General features: G+C 39.1%; 1 protein-coding gene across 3 annotated transcripts in view; it reads right to left on the bottom strand.

The window, feature by feature from the left end:
- Positions 1-20,316, bottom strand: part of fstl4 (follistatin-like 4) — a 193,251-nt gene that overhangs the window by 65,170 nt on the left and 107,765 nt on the right. For all 3 annotated transcript variants that reach the window (XM_015037466.1, XM_015037465.1, XM_015037467.1), the window contains exon 5: positions 656-846. In XM_015037466.1, coding sequence (XP_014892952.1) covers positions 656-846 — 191 coding nt within the window. The remainder of the gene's footprint in view (positions 1-655; positions 847-20,316) is intronic.

Below are 20,316 nucleotides of genomic sequence, written 5' to 3'. Positions count from 1 at the left end.
CCTGGTAGAAAAATCTGTGGTTTAACTTTAAAGGCTCATATGTCATTAAACACACAGGTTTTTAATAAATGCATTCCTGTTTGTTAAAACTTAGATAAAACATCTTAATACTTTATAGTTGGATTGCGAACCAACACTGGTGTAACTGAATATAAAAACTGATCTCACCTCACCGACTCGTCTGGGGAAACATTTTAACAGTGTGTAATCTGGATGAAGTCAGTTTATTGTCATTTGGTAATCTGAATCAAAAATGTACTTTTAGGAGTATCTTTACTTTTACTCGAGTTATTTTATTGTGAAGTATTTCTGCTCTTGAGTCAAATGTCTGGATTTTCTTCCCACTGATTGAAAATCAAACATGTTTTCACCAGACGGACTCACAGCTTCTGTTAAAGTTCCAGGAGGAAGAAACTGATCAGGAAACATTTTGTTTTGCCTGATTTTGCTATTTATATGAATTATTGTATGTTTGGTCCTTAAAATACCAAACCTTCAACTTAACTTCATATCCTGGATGTAATTTTTAAAGTTTAATCTGATGAGTAACTCAGAACTTGAGCAGACTTTTTACCAAATACTCTTTACTCTTTCTTGAGTGAAAATGTGTTGCAGCAGCTGCTGCTCGCACGTTTTGGGCACCTGAATAACTCACCTTGTCCAACTCGTCGCTGATCAGCCGGCCGTCTTCGTTTCCATCCAGGTATTTAAACATGGCGTCCACCAGCGCCCTCTTCTCCTCCATGTCTCGCTGCTGGCTCCGCTCGCCACTCCCCACCGCTTTCGGTTGCATTTCCAGCAGCGTGCTCTTCAGCTTGTTGTACTCCGACATGGTGCATGCGCTGCCTGCAAGGGTAAACACACAGACATGGATAAAAAGACATTTAAATAATCTCAATTATACAAGCCTTTGGATTGTAGCTGTAAATTGGATTTAATGTCCTAGTGTGTTTAATAGTGGGAGTAGAGGAAAAAGGGTTGGAGGGAGAGATAATGTGTGTATCTGCACACGCATGTGTGTCCTTGAGACCTCATCTAAGGAGATGAAGCTTATATTTGCATGGTTTGTTTCAGAGCCTTTCGGTTTCTGAGGTTCTAAATAATTACATATAATCCCTGAATTCACATTACAGACAAAGGTAAATGTTCTCATTTAGAGCATTTTGAGTGACATGTCATATTGTTGTCTGGATGTTGTGTTGTGCCTTTGAAGCTTAAGTGTAAAACAATGTTGGTTGCTGCAGCGGCGCAGCGGCAAAGCACGACCCACATGGAGGCCGCGAGGCAGAGGTCACAGGTTCGATTCCCGCCTGTCTCTCTCATTACCCTCTGCTGACAAAACCTTATTTATAAAAGGTATAAGACAATATTGTTTTCTTAATTACATTTATCCACAAAGAGTTCCAAGAATAACAATGTGTTTATTTTTTACCAAGTCGATGTTTATCCAAAACGTGTGTAAGGAGGAAGTGACGAGGAAAGCAACATATGGAAGGAGGAGGAAAGTTTTCGTTCAGTGTGGAGAGTGAAGCTGGTTAGTTTATAGGAAACTGGATGGAGTTAAATGATTTCCAGTAAAAGTCACACTGGACATCGACGGCATGATCTGAAATAAACAAAGTTCACACATTCTAGTCAGTGTTTCTCAACAAACGCCTGATCACATAAAGAACTGTCTGCTTGGAGCTGCAGCCCCCACTTCACCCCCTGCCTCTTCCACAGCTCCTCCAGACTAGCGGCAGCAACACTTAGCAAACACCCAGTGGAACGGTGAGTCTGCTGAGGTAATTATACAAACCACAACGCTCCTAAGAACGGCTGTAAACAGCATCAATGGACGCATGGAGAAGCACAGCTGACATGACGGAAAGGCAGGAGGTTCTTAAAGAGGCGGCGACCAATTTCAAGACATCAGACACAAAAATGATGCAAAATCAAACAGCAGCAGAGAAAAGCTCCTCCTGTTGCTCTCCAGACCAGAATCTTTCTAAAAGCACATCTAATCCCAGGCAAACACAAACAGCAGAACGTCAGGAAAACGTCCAGGTCACCCAAAATGCAACCCTCCACAACCAGGAAGGAGCTTAATAACAAACATGGGGGAGAACTAGGAACTCATGAAAAAATTTACTTTTAGGAGTATTTTTACTACGCTTGAGTGACTTTATGACGTTTTTATTAGGGTGGATTTTCTTTAAAACATGTTTTAACCGGAAACACAAACCTGCAGTTTCTGTTAAAGTTTAACAAGTTTTTTATTAAAAGAAACTGATTTGGAAACAAGGTGCCTGATTTTGTTATTTGTATGAATTATTGTAATTTTGGTTCTTAAAATACCAAAATTTCCACTGAACTTTGTCTTTTGGTCCGTCTGATGATGTAATTTTTAAATATTACATTTTACTCAGTAACCTTATACCAAATACTTTTTACTTTTACTTGAGTGAAAATATGTCGACGCAGTTCTACTCTTACTGGTATATAATTTTTGGATACTAATCCTTATTCATGCAATTCATAAATGACATGAAATGTTATTTAATGCTTTAGCAAAACGAAGGGTTACAGTTCTGCAACTTTGACTAAAATAGTATGTTTACATTTTAAAAGAATTCATAAATATGTACATGATGTAAGTTTTAATGCAGGATAAATGATTCCTTAACTTCCTCAATGGCTCAGCTCTTGTTCCCAGAGCAACACATTGGCTGTAGCTGCAGCAGTTCAGCGATGCTCAGTGATCAGAGTAAAAATGCAAGGCCTCTTGTACCTGCTAATGAAGTACTTGCAGGAGAAAGTCACAGTACAGTCCAATTTGTGAGAGAGCAAACAAGGTTTTAGGGAGGACTTCTAATTTGTAGTACTCAGATTTACTAATCAGCTACATCCATCAAAGTGTTTCGCTAAATGTTGGTCAATTTAAAAAGGTTATCAGAACAATAAATCACATTAAACTGTACATTTCTAACTCGACTGAAAAGTGATGCTGTTGACCCTCTCAGACTCTGGGAGCCGTGCAGCAGAGACAATGCGCATTCTTCCCTGCAGGCAGGCTGTCACGTCAAGGTCTTTGCTAAATCCATGCTCAATGTTATTCCTGCGAGGCGAATGAGGCGTGAGAAGGCTCAGATATTAGGGATCATCACCTGACCGTCATCTCTGTCCTTGCACCGCAGGGACAGAAATAAATTCACCTCCATGCCAATTTAGATCTCGTCATATACGGCAGGAATTACGCTCTCCTTGCCCCGATCTCACCGCGCTGCTTCTCAATCTATGCAGCAGATAGCAAGGGCATCTGTGAGAAAACTGTTTACTAAATATTTAACATACATTATGCTGCAGCAATATTTAAAGAGTGAAACAGAAACGGAGCCGAGAGCCACAGAGAGTCCTGTCTGCTCTGTAAACCTCCTGTCCTTTGACTCCGGCTTTCTTATTCTGCTGAGCGCAGCAGCTGAAGACCTGGCAGAGAAATATCCGTCTGCATTACGGAGGATCCACCTCTGACTGCTGCTTTATTGTTCAGGAGGGACCTGGACTCTCTTTACAGCCTGTTTGAAATATTAGCTGTTTAAGTGAGCGTGCCAAAGCGGCTCGGGCGCTCGGTGTGCTTCTCTTCTGCCTGAAACGTTCTCCAAACTTAGACCTGGCAGGAGTCGAGCAGAGAAACAAATGGAAAGTCAGGTGAAAGGAAAACTACTGGTAAAGTACAGAAGCTGCAGCAGGAGGCCTGAAGGCAGAGAGCTGCACAGCACACGCCAACTTCAGCACCATTAGCAGCAAGCAGGCAGGTAGCCGTGCTCTCTCAAAAATCATTTAAATTTAATCTCCCTCAGTTTTTCTGGCTTTTGAATCGATAACTGGCCTTCATAAGCAAAACTCCGTCAACAACAACTCAACATCTATTACCGTTAAAACGTAGACGAGTCTAAAACACTCACCGTCTCGTCTGGGGGTTTTATAATAATGTGGGTCTTTAAAACTGGAAGACTTTTTTACACAAACTTTATAACGTACCACTCTCTCTGACTCTTCATGTTTAGAGACAACAGACAGGCATAAACTGTTTAATATCTGATGAAATATGCATGATCAATTAGCTTAAAGGTCACGTTTTTAAAAACTAAAAAAAATAAAGTCAACCCTAGAAAGATAATTTAGAAAAGCCTCGTGCATTTCATAAATAAATCAACAAATAAATATTGAGCGTAACTCGTCCAGGTTCAGTCCGACTGAGCAACACGACTCACTAGCAGTTATACACCAATATGTGATTTATGCCAGTCAAATATTGCTTTATTGAAAAAAATTGTCAAATTAATGTTAATGGAAAAATAGGTCAACGTTGCTTCACGTCTAGTAGAAATAAATTAGTGCATAAAAAAGTCAGTATTTCCTGGGCGCTGGGTGACCAAAGCATCAATCCTTCATGTGATGAAACCTCCCACAATGCCCTGCAGCACGTAAAAGTGCTCTGCGTTAAATTTATGTGTGCCTGACCTCCTCTGGCTGAGATGATGGGATTATTTACTGCATGCTGCCTGTATGCTAGTAAGATGCAACAGTGATGGACCTCCCTTCCAGATAATTATGGATATGATGGACACTTTCTGCTCCCGAGGGCAGCTGGGTCTGGGAGAGCACAGCCAATCTGGGACGGTGACACCAGCCACAGAAGAACCACATGCTGCATAATCGCAGTCGGCAGCTGTTTAAATCGGCTTACTGTGAGCTTCATAGTTTATACAGAACTTGTTCTGTGACAGAAACTACTTCAACTTTCAATATTCCTTTAAATCAGAGAATGGAAAAGGTTCACCTATCGACCTTTTGCAACCGAGTCACTCAGGCCCCCATGATTAGACTCGTACCTTCTCCATAATGTGATGTTTGGCATCTTTCTCATCAAATTTACTTGTAAAGTATATGGATTTTACTCTTTCCTTGTAAAAAAGTGTTTGTCATGATTAATGGCAGCCATAACTTTCCTCACTAAAAATTATAAAACAAAAAGACACATTTGGTTCCTATCCTTGTCTGTGCAGCCGACTGCGCAGCTCCTCTGAGCATTTTAAAGTGAAATCAACTAAATAAAAGCGACATCAGACAACCAGCTGCTTGTTTTTAGATGAGCTTTAAAGGAGAGCGCTGGTTGGCGGAAAACCATGACCTCACGTGCAAAGGGTCAGTGATAAAATGATGTTATTTTAATGAAAGTGAGGACTGCAGTCCAGGACTCGGCGGTCTGAGTTGAGAAACACCTTGTGAAGGAGAGCAGGGAGCTGCAACAGTAAGACTGAGGCTCAGAAAAGGAGGAACATGTTTCAGATGCAAGAAGGTCAGCGACATCGTCGGCATGTTCAGGGATTGGAGGATCAGTCAGTGGATCAACTGAGACACAACAGCAGAGCACTGACTAAACCACCGTGGCCTAAGTGATTTTTACTCTGAATTAATATCTTACATTAAGTTGCTGCTGTGATCCTTTTCTGTGAAGCACAGAGCTGATCCATAGTTTAAACCGACTCCCACTCTTCCTGGCAAACATAACTTACAGTAGTTGAAAAACGGCACCCTTAGATTTCCTGAGTAAAGACGAGCCAGCCTCCCTCTGTTGGCACGGCAGAGAGGATCGCTGTGTTCAGGAAGCCTTATCAGTCCCTGCAGCTGGGAGCCCACTAAACGAGAAACCTACTGCACACCCAGAGTTATTGGTAAAGCAATGAAGGAGAAATACTAGAGCAGCTTTCACTGCCTGCCTACATGCATGTCAGCCAACCTTATCGGGCCTGTTCACATCGGACCCGATCGTCTCTCACTCCGGATCAAATCGTTCCGGATTCAAAGCGTTTCCATTACAAATGTGCGCAAATCTTTGTCTGTATTCTGCAAAAAATAAAGACAAATTGGCTTTCACAGTGTTTCCATTAAATGAGAAATGAAATTAAAATCATGTGAAAAGTTTGATGATGTGATAAGACAATAAAAATCATGGCAGCATTAGATTTAACAAGAGATATATGCTGGCACTCGTCTATCAGCCAATCAGAGAAGGCCTGGGAGCAACAAGCCCCGCCTACTTGTGAGAGGCTGTGTATGCGGCGTTTGGAGAAACTGTGGTGGTTGATTTTACTGGTTCTGGTGGAGCCAGCAGACAAAAACACTTGGTAAGATTTTGTGTTTTGGGAACTTCAGTTAAATCTGCCGTGTGCAACTTTTATAAGAAAATACTTCTTATTTCTTAAAACTATCCCCATGTTGTAAAAGATAATCTGTGAATAAATTGATCTCCACATTCTCCCTGAGCTACTATTGAGCCACAAACAACCAACTAGAGTCAGGAGGAGGGGCTGAGCGCTGTCAATCATGTCCGTGTACACGCTGATCAATGTTTTAATGGCGGAGAAACAACTTGCAGTTATAGGAAAACTATTTACTCGTCGTCATCAGTGGCTATGCTAACTAGCCTTAGCATTCATGAAATTTGGTATTTTCACAGATTTTCTTTCTCATACTATCAGAACATAAAACATTTTCTTTCATAAACCCAGCTTCAAGATGTTTCTTCAATCAGTTTCTGCACATCTCAGCTGGTGATCCTTATTACCCAACGAGGTCGTTACGGTTCACAGCAGGTTTGTAACTCTAAAAGGTACCAAGACTGTTGAGCCAATATTTATAAGAAGGAGCCGGTGTGGTGATTTGAGCCGACGGCAGCGAGTGACGAAGCAGCAGAAAGTCTGCAGCCGATGCATAAAATGCCACCAACAGAAAGGCTTCATGGAGAGAGAAAGTGTTGCTTTTCTTTTGGGTGTGTTTCTACCCGCTTCTACCTCTGCCAGGGTTTGTCATTATTTTTACTTTGGAGATTTAATTTAGCAATTACCACTATATTGGACTGGGAACGAGTTTTCTTACTCTCATGATGACTCTTTGGATTAATTATCTACAACCTTAAATGGTTTGCAAATATCCAGTTTTCACATTAACCACAAACACTTAAACTTAAAATGAAGGATAAAAAAAGCTGATCACAACTCATTTGATATAAATTTAAATCTTTAAAGCTTTTCAAAGCGCCAGAGTCCTAAAAAGCACCATTAAAGTTTAATGTATTATTTATTATTAGCTGTCTCCTGTGTATAAATTTGATTCCCCCTTTACAAGTTTTAAACTAAATATTTATCCACTCATTGAAATTAAGAGATTTCTTACGACTGGCTGTTCGTGGGTTGGTATTTCTAAGCTTCACAAAAACAACACTGCTAGAAGCAAACGCCAGACTAAAGAAATATATTGATACGCATCTAGCCATCATTTCACGTTCAGGTTTTGGACTGCACCACCAAACAGAGTTGTATTTGCCCTTTTGCCCCCAAAGCTCTGGTGAAGCGGCTCAAGCCCCCCAAAATAATTACGAAGGTCCTGCTTCCGCCAAGAGATTAAGTCGGGGAACAAGCGGCGGTGTTGATTACATTTTGGCGTCTCTCCCTCACACCTGCAGGTCCTGTAGTCCCCAGCCGTTTCCCGGTTCTGGCTGAGGCCTGCGAGCCGCTGCCTGGTCATCCCAGGAGCATACACATTTTAAATTGCCTGAATGAGGAGGCTGGAGGAAACGGATGCCTCTGGCTGAATGTGCCCCTCTGACAACGCGGCGCCCCGGACCAACTGATCACGTTTCCCCTCACAGCAACGGCCTGACCTTGTGCCGAGAGCTTTTAGATTGGCGCAGGCAGAAAGAGCAAGCAGGAGGCAAACAGATTCTCACAGCCTGATGTTTATTTGTAAAGTTTATTTTTTGCAAAAACAACCAAAATAAGCACAACATATTAGGAAAGTATGAATAGGATCAGATGCAAGAAAACTATCTTTTCTATTACAATCTGTCAGTTGAGGGATCAAGAACATTATTTTCTAAATATTGAACCCAATGAGTTATGCGATTACAATATTGCACATATTGATAATTGTGCAGCTTTTATGTGAATGAGTCCTCTGTGCTTCCAGATGAGTGATATAGTGGTAGCATGTCCTCTCTGGACATAATCATGTGTTTGACTGAAATCACAACTCAGAGAATCAAACAGCAGCAACTCGATTCCCTCAGACTCTGAAGTAGCAAAGACAAGTTGCTACAAACAAGCAGAGCATCTGAATCAGGGATTTAGGTGCTTTTAAAGCACAGTGGTTTTTCCAAAGGCATCAACAGTTTGGAAACACTGCAAAAAACACAAAATCCTACCAAGTAGTTTTGGTTAAAGTTCTAGAAAAAATCTCCACTTGAAATAAGATTAAACTAACTTACAGGTAACTTTCCAGCATGAAATACGAGATTGTTTTAAATCAGTTATTCCTTAATATTGATGAAAAAATACATGTTGAATTAGGAGATATTTCCCCCCATACTTTTAGTAAAATATTCTGAAAATGTAACTAGTAATTTTTCCATCAATATTTAAGAATTATTTACTTAAAACAAACTCATATTTCATGCTGAAAAGTTATTTATAAGTTAGTTTCATCTCATCTCAAGTCTACTAAGATATCTGCTCCAGAAACTAGACCAAAAACACTTGGTAGGATTTTATGTTTTTACAGTGTAAACGTTGTCTAGTTCAACAAATCTCTAAATGTATCAAACTGGTGGTAGTTTTAACACGTTGGCAGAGTTTAAATGTGTCGCTGTGCTGCAGGTTTACTGCTGACCAGCGCCTCGTCTTCTGATCAAACCTCCACCCATTTCACTCAGATCAAACCAGTTGAAGCTGGTTTGTTCAGTCACCAGATCCCAATAAACGGAGAACGTTTGGGATTTGGTCAAACAGGAAATCTGTCAGCTGACAACAGGATCCATCACGGTCAACATGGACGAAGGAATGTTTCCAACACCTTGAGTCAGAATGTAAGGCAGTTCAGAAAGGAGCAGAGGGACCAATCAGGGCGAAATGGAGAGTGGCCACTGAGGGCCTTTGGATTTATTGGTGGATGTGGAGAGGACATTTCAGGAGTTTTTAATGTTGAGTTTTGTCTCTTGTGATGTGCAGCAGTTGCTTTTGTTCTTGTTACACTTCAGCTCTGAATGAATTTCCCTTACGGGACAATAAAGCACATCTTGATGTTTTCAACATTACAAAGAGCCGTAATGATCTTCCTCCGCATGGTGCCTGGGCTCTCCGTTAGCGATGGGCAAGAGCTCGGCATTCTGGGAGGAACTGGGAGTAGAGCTGCTGCTACTCCACATCGAAAGGAGCCTCTATGTTTTCCGGATCGCCCTGAACTCCTCTGTTCAGGTGTTTTGGGCCCGTCCTTCCAGGCAGAGGACCAGGACGCCCCAGGACACGCTGGAAGGACACGTCTCTGCCTGCGACCCAATTCCCTTATCAACAGATGACGACGACTATGAATAGGAACATTTATTCATCTCTGAACAAATGAGACGGTGGGATTTCATAAATTTAATTTTAAGTCATGCAGGAAAAAAAAGTATTTTTTCTTGTTCTTCACAAAAGAACATCCATAAATAATGCAACAGTAATAACTGCTTTTTTCTAACCCGAGTATTTTTGTCTCTCATCATTCCAAGCACTATATATCCATGTTGCTACTCTCCAGTGTGAAAAGCCCTGGCCCTATTTCGGACTGCGTCTTGCACTTGTGTCTCTAAGTGAAGCCGGGGAAAAAATAACACTCTGCACATGTTATTTCTGGGCTGAAATGTTGCTGGAATCCTCTGTGGAAAGGATCAGCAGCAAAACATCCAGAGGCGTCTACATCAGCCAGGAAGTCTCTGGGTCTCTCAGCGCCTCACACCTGGCCTGAAACAAAGCGCTCAGTTCAGGACGGCAGGCGGCGTTTAGTTACACCTTACACTTATTTACAGCTGAAATGACAAAGTACTTTAACTAGACCACCAAATGCTGCTGACATAAACCGTCTTCAGACATCTGACTAACCAGCAGAGGGACGTTTAAAGCGGATCTAAGTGGAATAGATTATCCAGTCAACTGTAATCTGAGCCACACAATCCACAGAGATAATCTGCAGGATTATTGATGTTTCTGGAGAATTACATTTAAATTCAGGCACCTGCAAACCTCACACTTACTTTGATACAGATGGTTCAGGCTCTGAATTTAAACCTCAAAAAGTCTCAGTGCTTTACAGAAGAAGTAGAAACGGCCGCAGGTTTGGGTCGAAATGCTTCGACTGTTTATTAAATTCACTACAACAATCTGAGCTAATTTCAGTCAGAAAATTAAGTTCCTATGTCTGTCATTCTGTTGCTTTTAGAAAAAGACCTGAAAGTAACTTTAGCTGTAATATGGACGTCTTCCTGCTAGCAACCCAACCTCAGTCTTAACTGACCTGTGAGATTAAGTAAATTAACATCCCAGTTTGCACATATTCCAACAAATCCACAGCCTCAAATGCTTAACAGCAGCAAAAAAACTGGGTTTATTCTCCAATGCAGCCAGAAGAGAGCAAGGTATTTCAATTAAGCTAGGCTAAAGGCTGTGTGTGTGTGTGTGTGTGTGTGTGTGTGTTTGAGTCTCTTTTCTTCACGCATCAATAAAGCAGCATAAACATTTGACTAAGCATCGACTGACCTTTAAGTATAGAAAGATATTTTTAAATTTCATATTTTCTTACTTTTCATACAAAAAAGTTGATCCGTTAAAACTGATTCAGAATTAAATGCTACATTAATGTTCAAAACATTTTCATTAAATAAAACTTGCATATGGGAAACCTGAATTTTATTTAACTCTAATGAAAACCGACTGAATAGAAAGTTAATAAAGATGTTTTCCCAAAGGGGGAGAGGAGAATTGGTTAGCAACATGCGAGTCAACGCAATCATGAAAATAATAGTTTTCATTACCTTCAAATGCAGCACACATGGAGCTCAATTTAACCAGTTATTACTTCAAATTTCACATTTCTGTCTCTGCGCAGTGAAGCGATTCACCCTGAAGGTTTATTTCTAAACCAGGTGACATCAGACCTCATGCATGTCTGCATCCATCATGTTGAAATATCTACACTTTTCTTGTTGAGCCTGTGAAGTGAATAATATAGTTTATGTATTTTCTGGTTTAGGGATGGTAATCAAAATAAAAATTGAAGTTTGTGATTTTTGGGCTTATTAAATTGTGGATAAAAGAAACCAAAAAATGCCAATTAAATATTTTGAGAACCTGGAAATTTTCTGATGCCAAAAAATTATACATTTGTGAGTTCAAACAGTTTTCCATGAGTAAAGGCATAAACTTACAATATGAAAACGTGGATAATCTGACACTGTAAAGTCAGAAATTTGTAAGAAAACCAAACAGTTCTCTAAGATTGAGGTGGTTTTGACAGATAATTTCCATGTTTATTCTTGAAAATGTGTAAAAGTATTCTCCAAGTTTAAATTGACTGCATGTATTTTGTTTGGTAAAAGCAGCAGGAACTAGGCCGAGTGTGCAGCCGTCTCCCTTATGCAGATGATACTGTTCACTGCAACAAAACTAAATCTTACCAAGTATTTTAGTTTCTAGTGCAAAAATCTTAGTTCACTTGAAGAAAGACAAAAATAACTAGCAAGTAACATTTTATCAAGAAACATGTGATTGTTTTGAGTCAATAACTGCTTAATATTCATGGGAAAGTACAAGTTCCAGGTTATTTCACTTATAAAATGGAAAAATGTCTTGTTATAAGTGAAATTATCCGCCACTGGCACTAGAACGTTTTCATCAATATAGTTACGGGATGTATAGGTAAGATGCATGGATTGTATTTAGTGCTAATAAATAAAAGTATCTTCAACAGATACTCAAGAATGTTGAGTTTGTAGAAGCCCAACTAAAGGTGGTTCATTTAAAAAAGAAAAAACTACTTGGGGCTGAAAAGCCTGTATTTTCTTTGGGGCTCAGAGTTTGATCCAGTGCGGGTCAAACCAGATCTGAGGTTTCATCCACACGGCGAACAGAAACTCACTCGGCTGCAGCAGAAGGCTGATATCGACTCTCAGTTTACAGTCGGTTACTCTCTTCCCAAACAGGTAGATATACTAGCAGGGCAGGTCATTATCCAGAAAGCAGAAACTAATGAAGGGGAAAATTAACAAAAGGCAAACATCACATCCATTTCTGTAAATTTCCTCCCTGGCGCCGGTTCCCAGGGCGTTGCTGCCTGCACACTCCACCTCCTGAAGATATCTGGGTCACAGATCTGCTACCACAAGAGGGAAGTTGTCAAAACCAAAGGGGGAATGGAAACTGGATTTATTTTCTGCAGTAAAGTCATGATTTACGATTGATAATAAAGTGACCTAAATGAGGGGAGTTATTCAGACCTTTCTACCACCAGGATATTTTTGGAAAGACCGTTGTGTAAACATACAGGTGCGTTTCTCACTGGGCTGAGAAAATGAAATTCATTTTAACTTTGCTCTTGGTGACTGACAGACAAGTAATGCTTTTTTAGGCCTTTTGTTACGGCCCAAGGCCTTTTTCTCTGGGTCTCTAACCTCCATGTTTTGGACTCCTTGATTGGAAGTGGAGGCAGCTGGCCAGTGTCTCCAGATGACATCAGATCCACCATAAGATGCACCACTCCCTCTGACTAGGCAGCTCATTCTTTCTGTCTCCCTGCCACTCTCTCCCCCTTCTCCCTTTCTTCCCCAACCAGTTATGGTTTTTTTTGTTAAATAAATTCCCTTTTAAGTTATCTTTGGGTTGCTTCCCTTCATTTGTTATGGTTTAAGAGCCGGACCATAACACCTTTGCACATGGACAGCTGATAAACCAAATAGAAATTGATCAAATCTGGCCTCTCATCCATTAAATATCACTAAAAACGACTGATGATAAAACCTCCAGGCAAAGTTTTGTGTATGAAGATTGGAAACCGGAGATTTAATGCAGTTTGCAGTAATGTGGTGCCGCGTCACGTATGTGACCAGTTACCGTTTGTCCATGCAGTGGAGGAAAGATGGCTGCTGCGTCATTCAGGACCGACACTAAAACGATGAGTTGTTCTTCATGGGTCAGCTCCCTGTCAGCTGATATCCCGTCTTTCACAGTTATTTAAACTCCTGTAAGCGTTGTGGCTCACAGATCCCAGACCAAACCTCAGATGTCCCTCCCCTTACGCCCAGCAGGCGGACCGGATGAGCTGCCTCTTCTTCCATGTCGTGCAACGCCATGCTTCCCAAATAAATTTACACTCCAGTCGAGTGCTGCAGCGTTTTTTTTTTCCCATGAATACACAAGGAAGGATATTATACCGAGCTAAGCTTTGTTTATGATACAGGTTTTTATATTCCATGTTGGTCCAGGTTGATATTCCAACCAGATTCAAGTTTGAAATAAAACCAGTGACCTATATTTGCATTTTAAAAACATTGAAGTTATATGTTCAAAGCTGCATTAGATGATGAAGACAGAAACAAAGAAGTGAGTTACACTCCTCAACCTTCACCGCTTGACTGAATATAGAAATCCATATGCATGACAAGTAGTTCTGCATATTCAAGGCCAGATAATGAACTTTGATATTAAATGAATATGTTTAAATATGAGGAGGGAGGCAGGGGAACAAATTTAGGCCAGTTGGCCATAAGTGTGACGGTAAACCCCAGAGTCCTGCTTGTGGAGGTGACTAATTAGAGTACGTTAGGGAAACACAGTTCATCACTGTACTTTCTGTAATTACCCAAACCGTGATGAATTATGGGTCAGCTCATCTTCTCTTGAATAAAATCGAAGCAGGAAAGGGTGAAAAGTGGCAAAATGGACCAGTTTAGATGCATTAATGCAACACAAGGCCGGTGGAGAAATCCTGCGATTCAGAGAAGATCCAGAAATGTTTTCAACCCTAATAATGACAGAAAAAATAAAAACATGTCTGTAGGATCAAAAACACGGAAAATGATTAACTTAAGCAGACTGAAGTGTTTTCTGCCATGTTTTATAAAGTCTCTTCTTTTGCAGTTTGTCTAGTTAATTTCTAGATATATATTTTTAAATCATGATGAGTCCCAATCTGTCAATGACTTGGAGTTCATAGAAAAAAATATCATTTTTTAAATAATCTCTCAGATTTTGTTCTCCTTTTACATTATTTTATCTTTTGAGATAAACCTGCCTCATTTCCTAGCAAAAATAAACATCTTAGTTAATTAAAAATAATTATTATAAATCTGCCAGAGTAGTAATTCACTCCAAAAACACAAAATCTTAAAGTACTTTTGTCTAGTTTCAAGTGCAAATATGAGCTTTAAGAAATATGAGCTTGTTTTAAATAATTCCTCAATCTTGAAGAACTTCAAGTTACATTGGCAGATAATTTTACTAAAAATATGGACAAAATATCTTGTTATAAGTTAAATAATCTGCCAATGGAACAAGTTTTTTTTCATAAATATTAAGGAATTATTGATTTAAAATAAGCTCAAAGTTACTTGTAAGTTAATTTGGTCTTCCTTCATATTCTGACCAGATATTAGACAAAACTACTTGATATGATTTTGTGTTTATTCCCGTTAAAATCTTGTATTTTGTAAAAAACTAAAAGAACAAAGTAGTAGTTGCATTGGGAGTTTATCGGCTGCAGCTCGTCGTCTGGCTGAACAGGCAGACTGAAGTCAATGAGCAACAGAGACTGGAGAGCTGAGAGTGAATCGTTCACCAGTTTCTGCTTCGATTCATCAGTCACCGTTTTGTTTTGTGAACCCGTCTGCACAGGAATGTAGCACAAACCAAAAGCAATGCAACTGCAATTTCAGTCAAAGACATTTAAAAAAAGTCTGGAGTCAGAACAAACCTTCCCTGTTTTTAACTCGGTAAAATTACCAAACAGTCATTAACATTCAGGTGAAATCAAGATAAACCTGTGGCTGCGTCTCAAACTGCTTACTTCTGTGACAACATGAAACAAAAATCACTCAGTATAGCAGGAAGAAAACTGCAGTGCAGGGCTACATTCACAAACTAATCATCATATGCACTTAGTGTTACAATATCTAGTTATTAAAGCGTTTAGCTCTGTTTCCCAGAGATAAATGAGTTCTTTTACAAAATGTGTTCATATAAACAGCAAAATTAAAGTAGCATCAGCATCATGTTTGTCTCAACAACTAAGACATATTTAAAATCAGATGGACGGAGTCCGTTCAGTTCAGGGAACCTGAGATTCTCTGAACCAATTAGATTTTCAATTAAGAAAAGTCTGATTTTAGCAGGAAAAGCAGCTCATGAAATGGTTAAATCTGAAGCGTTAGCTGTGTCTTGTGCTGATTTAAAGTAATGAAATAATAATTTATGCATTTTATTTTTTCTTGATCTAAAACCCATCAATGATCAGCCACTTGGGTTTTAAACACAAAAAGCTGCAGGCAGAAGTAATGTACAACTTCATCTCTCCACAGAGGAGATGAACAAACATTTCTGTTGAATGTATTCAGGTGGTCACGCCTTCATCTGTTAACACTGCAGCGTTCACTGATTCACAATCTGCCTTGGAGTCGGCGCACATAACAGAGTTACAGCAAAGCTCTCTCTGGGCTGATGTAATTAATCAGCTGGGAATAATTAACGAACAAAGAAAATTTAAGCAATTACAAGGCCAAACAGCGGGGAAACAGCAACCACCTCTGAGGAGACAGACAGAAATACAGATCAGTAATTATATGCTTTAAACTTTAATGAGACAAGTGTTGCTGCAGATTCTTTTAAACATCTAAGATTTCTAATTAAAGCCTCTGAATCCTCAGTTTCATTTATTTGCTAATCAATCATCACTCATTTAAAATGGTGAGCTGATAGTATTTAATCTGATGTTTCATCTGTGATCTTAGCATATCTAAACCAAATGATATGAAGCATGTGCTTATAGCAGAAATATGCTGGTATTTAGGTTATCTGCCGTTCAGTTACAGAAATATAAGTAGAAATAAACTTAAAAATAAAACCAAAACTAATCTGAATAATTTCCTTTCTTAGAACTGTTAGAAGATGAATGTTAGGTATTTTACTCGAAGGAGGAAGTTTCACTGTAAAACACATTTTAACTCTTATATTTCATATGAAACCAGGAAACCAATTATGCATTTTCTGTTTTATTCCCTTATTTTAACAAGAATAACCAAAGGCAACAACAAGTTCAAATGTTAAATAATAACTTACCAGCTAACCTCAAGGAAATTAATAAGTGCTTCTGACAGAAGCCTTTAAAATCCAAAGAGTTGAATTTAGTCTGACAGAGATGCGTTTCAGAACATATTGATCAACTCTGTGACTATTAGTGCATATTAGAAGGAAACATCATCCTAGTCGTCACTTTTACTCTCATTTCTGCAGCTTAGATAGAAAATATTAAGGAATATATATTGCAGCCTGCAGCACTAGATATTTGATTAAAGTACAATTGTGAATTTTAAGCGTTATAGTAATTAAATCTACATATCCAACCTTTTATCTATAAAAAAAAAGAGAGGGATGCAGAGAATTATGAAAAGTTTGGCATAATTTGACCAAAACTAAATAACTACATGCCTGAGAATTATAGGTGAATAAAAATGGAGCCTCATTTTTTTAGTTTCTTGTGCCTCTTGCTGTAAAAAAGCGCACAGAAAACTTGTTCTTTGGACACAAAAGCTTCATGTGTTACAGAGACGCTTTGTGTCTGAGCAGCATCTGTGGTTGGACTTGGGAAATGATTCATACGATAAGTCTCAAAGCCTGAAATCTTTTCTAAGATGATATCCTCGTGGGTTTGAAACGGAGCATTTTTCCTACATTATGTTATCCAGAAGAAGCTCCAGCGGCTCTGCTGAGCTTAAAAGGACATGAAGGATCCCTCAGTCCTTAATGTTTTTATCTCTGAAAATCAAAAAGTTAAATTCAAAACTTGAAACTAAATTTAACAGATTTGAAAACGAAACTGAACCCTTTCAACAACCCTAGATGTTAAAACTGTAGTGTGAAAAGAAACGTTTAATATCCTCCTAACAAAATTAAATATGGCCAAAAAAAAAAAAAATAAATCGCCTTATTGTGAATGTGAGACCCTCGCCTGGAAAACTGTCTTAACCAGGCTGCCGTAGATTCAGAGCCGTCAACAACCTCTCCAAAGCTCAACACTCCACTGCTATCGAAATACATCAGAGCTACTCAGTTGTTACCTCTGACCCATTACTTCTTAAACACAATACGCCCTGCATGATAGGTGGTGCATTGATGCAGATTCACTCACCTCATCATGCAAAATGCTTGGAGTGTCTCCAAAGATCAACTTTCATAAGAATTAAGCTACTGATTTGATTTGTGAGCACTGCAACTGATCTTTCAGACAGTTAGGCAAACTTTAATATGGATATATCATACTTTTAAATACTTCAACATATGTTTACCCAAAACAAAGTAAAATGAAGCCGTCCAGGAAATTACGAGTAAAAAAGTATTTGGTAAAAAGTTTACTCAAGTACTGAGTAACTGATCAAATTATTATTCATTTAATATTTAAAATTAAATTACATCATCAGATGGACCAAAATATAATGACAATGATTCAACAAAAAATAAAATCCAGCAAAATAATTTTGCTAATAAGTTTCTTTCAACAAAAAAACAAACTGCTGGTGTGTGTCTGTGTCTGCAGAATCTTTGGTAAAAACATGTTTGTTTTTCATTCAGTGGGGAGAAAATTCAGAAATTTTACTGAAGAGCAGAGATGTTTCACAATAACTCAAGGAAAAGTCAAATGTCCAGCGTAGAAAATACTCCTACAAGTACATTTTTACAAAAGTTTTACTCAAGTAAATATAACTAGCAGCTGCCCAACTCTGAATATAGAACTGCAGTACAACCACACCAACTACCTACATGGAGTGTAGTTTAACTACAGTGTCAGATGCCTATTAAAATATAAAAACAACCACAAAATGAATGAAGTAAACAAAGCCTCCCGTTAGCTAAATAAGGAGTTAGCTAACGGGAGCGTTAAAAACGTCACTGGATGAATTTGCATTATGTATTCCCCAAAACACGCAGCTAACAGCTAGCACGCTGCGCTAACAGAAGCAAAAGGCTCAATGCTACTATCAAACCAATGGCCATTAGCTCAACACACAAGTCATGTCTAAAAAGAGCTTTGCTGACATTTTAGCATCATTAGCAGCTTACCGCCTTGCTGCTCTCTGGTTTCAGCAGACAGAAGCAAATGACCGCCAATCAGACGAAGTACTTAATCCCTTTGACACTGGCGGAGGTCCGGAAGTGCTCCAAGACAGACTTTCCGCATTGATAAAGGTAAATTCCCGAGAAAAATTAATTTAACCAAACACTTCGAAGCGGCTCTGATTCCGGGGCGATGAAGGGAATCCTGAGCGTTAATACACGGTGGAACCGAACATTTTGACTGGATTACCAGCAATTTAGGCAGAACTGAACTTGGACCACAGAATCGCTGTGTAACCGGAAGTCAGGACTTTTTTTTTTTGTCATGATCTTTTTTTAGCAGCTCCACTGGCGATGCGGTGACGTCACAGATAAGAAAAGGTTATGGCGAATACAGAAAATAGACAGACTGAAAAATATAACGCATAAAGAATATAAAGATATCTACGCAGCACTCAATATGTCACCTTCAAATAATAATAATGATAAAACTTCAAATAAAAATTAAATAGGAGAGTAGCATGATGGCATACTAAAAGCAACATATTTTTAAGATGTAGTAGCTGTTGCCAGAGAGTAAAGAGAGATTAACTTAATGCAAACAAATGTGTTTTTGTTTTGACAACATTTTTGCTAACTGATATAATAAAATTAACCTTTTATCCTTGTGTTGTAAATAGGACTGAATAGGAATTGGATTAAATTGACCAAAAGTGGCTGTAAAGTGCCTGAACTGATAAGCTGTACTGACATAAAAATATAATTTCATCATCTTTCGAGTTACATATTTTCAGACATGTGAACTGCAATATTTCATATTTCAATTTATTTTTAAGAATTGATTTTTTTTTTATAGTAAAATGATTGAGCATTTAGAATTGCTTAAGCTAAAATTTCTACAAGCAACAGTTTGCTGCTCTGATGCTTCTGTTTCCGTAATGTCCTTGAATGCACCTAACAAGGACAGTTTGATTACAACCATATCAAGGGCTGGACTTTAAAATACCTTTTGTTATTTTCAGGACCTTGCAGACTTTACAGCTCATTCCCGATAGCCGAAGGGAAGCTGAGCATGTGTCAGGATAAAAGGTACCAAGAGTTAAAGGGCTCCTTTGATGTATCGCCATGATGAGAAGCAGCGTTAGCAGAGTTGAGGCAATTCAGTCTGAAAAGCACCTTGGCTTCCATAAACATGGTCAAAGTGGTGAAGAATAATGGTTATAAAGTTAAAGCTGCACATGTGAATTTATACTTGTAAGGAAAAAGGAGAAATGATCATGATGGGAAGGTTGTTCAGTGTAAAATGTTGGAAGGTTTGTCTGGTGAATATTTCCCTGTTCTCTAAAATGAACATGTGCGAATGTCAAAACTTTCTCCAGATGAACACAAACAAAACTGAAGTTATTAGTTATAGATCTAGAGTTATAGATCGAGAGTCTACACACAGCTTCAGCTATTCTAGCTGGAAACTAGAGATCAGGCTGACCTTTGACCTCTGACCTGACCCTTTGGTTCCTCAGTGGACCTTCCAGCAGCTGCAGGACATTCAGGCCCAGAGGACTAAAGTCTCCGACCAGAGAAACTCATCAAGGATTTAGTGGTTTGATTCCTGCAGCAGGTCAGAGTGAGACCAGAAGCTGCAGCTGGAGATCTGACTAGAACCAGGAGGGTAGAGACACCAGCTGGTTCTACACCACCTGGTTCTACACCACCCGGTTCTACATCACCTGGTACTACACCGTCTAGTTCTACACCACCTGGTTCTACACCACCTGGTTCTACATCATCTAGTTCTACACCACCTGGTTCTACACCACCTGGTTCTACACCACCTGGTTCTACACCACCAGGTTCTACATCATCTAGTTCTACACCACCCGGTTCTACAGTCCTTCACTGAGAGACTCTAAACTGCTGGTAGTTTATAAATCACTGAATTATAAATTAAAGATCTGCTGCTGTTGGATCAACCTTCCAGGCCTTCCAGGCCTTCCAGATCTCTCAAACATGGAGAAACAGCATTCAGCTTCTATGTACCTTAAATCTGGAAGTTTTCTGGAACAAACTTCCAGAAAACTGAAAAACAGTCGAAACACTGAGTTCATTTAAATCTAGACTAAAACCTCCTGGTTATAGTTGATTTAGA

Source organism: Poecilia latipinna, unplaced genomic scaffold (assembly GCF_001443285.1).
Source record: "Poecilia latipinna isolate Pla-1442-1.1 unplaced genomic scaffold, P_latipinna-1.0 Scaffold407, whole genome shotgun sequence".
In the NCBI taxonomy this organism is placed as follows: Eukaryota; Metazoa; Chordata; class Actinopteri; order Cyprinodontiformes; family Poeciliidae; genus Poecilia; species Poecilia latipinna.
This window is presented reverse-complemented; position numbering and strand designations above follow the sequence as displayed.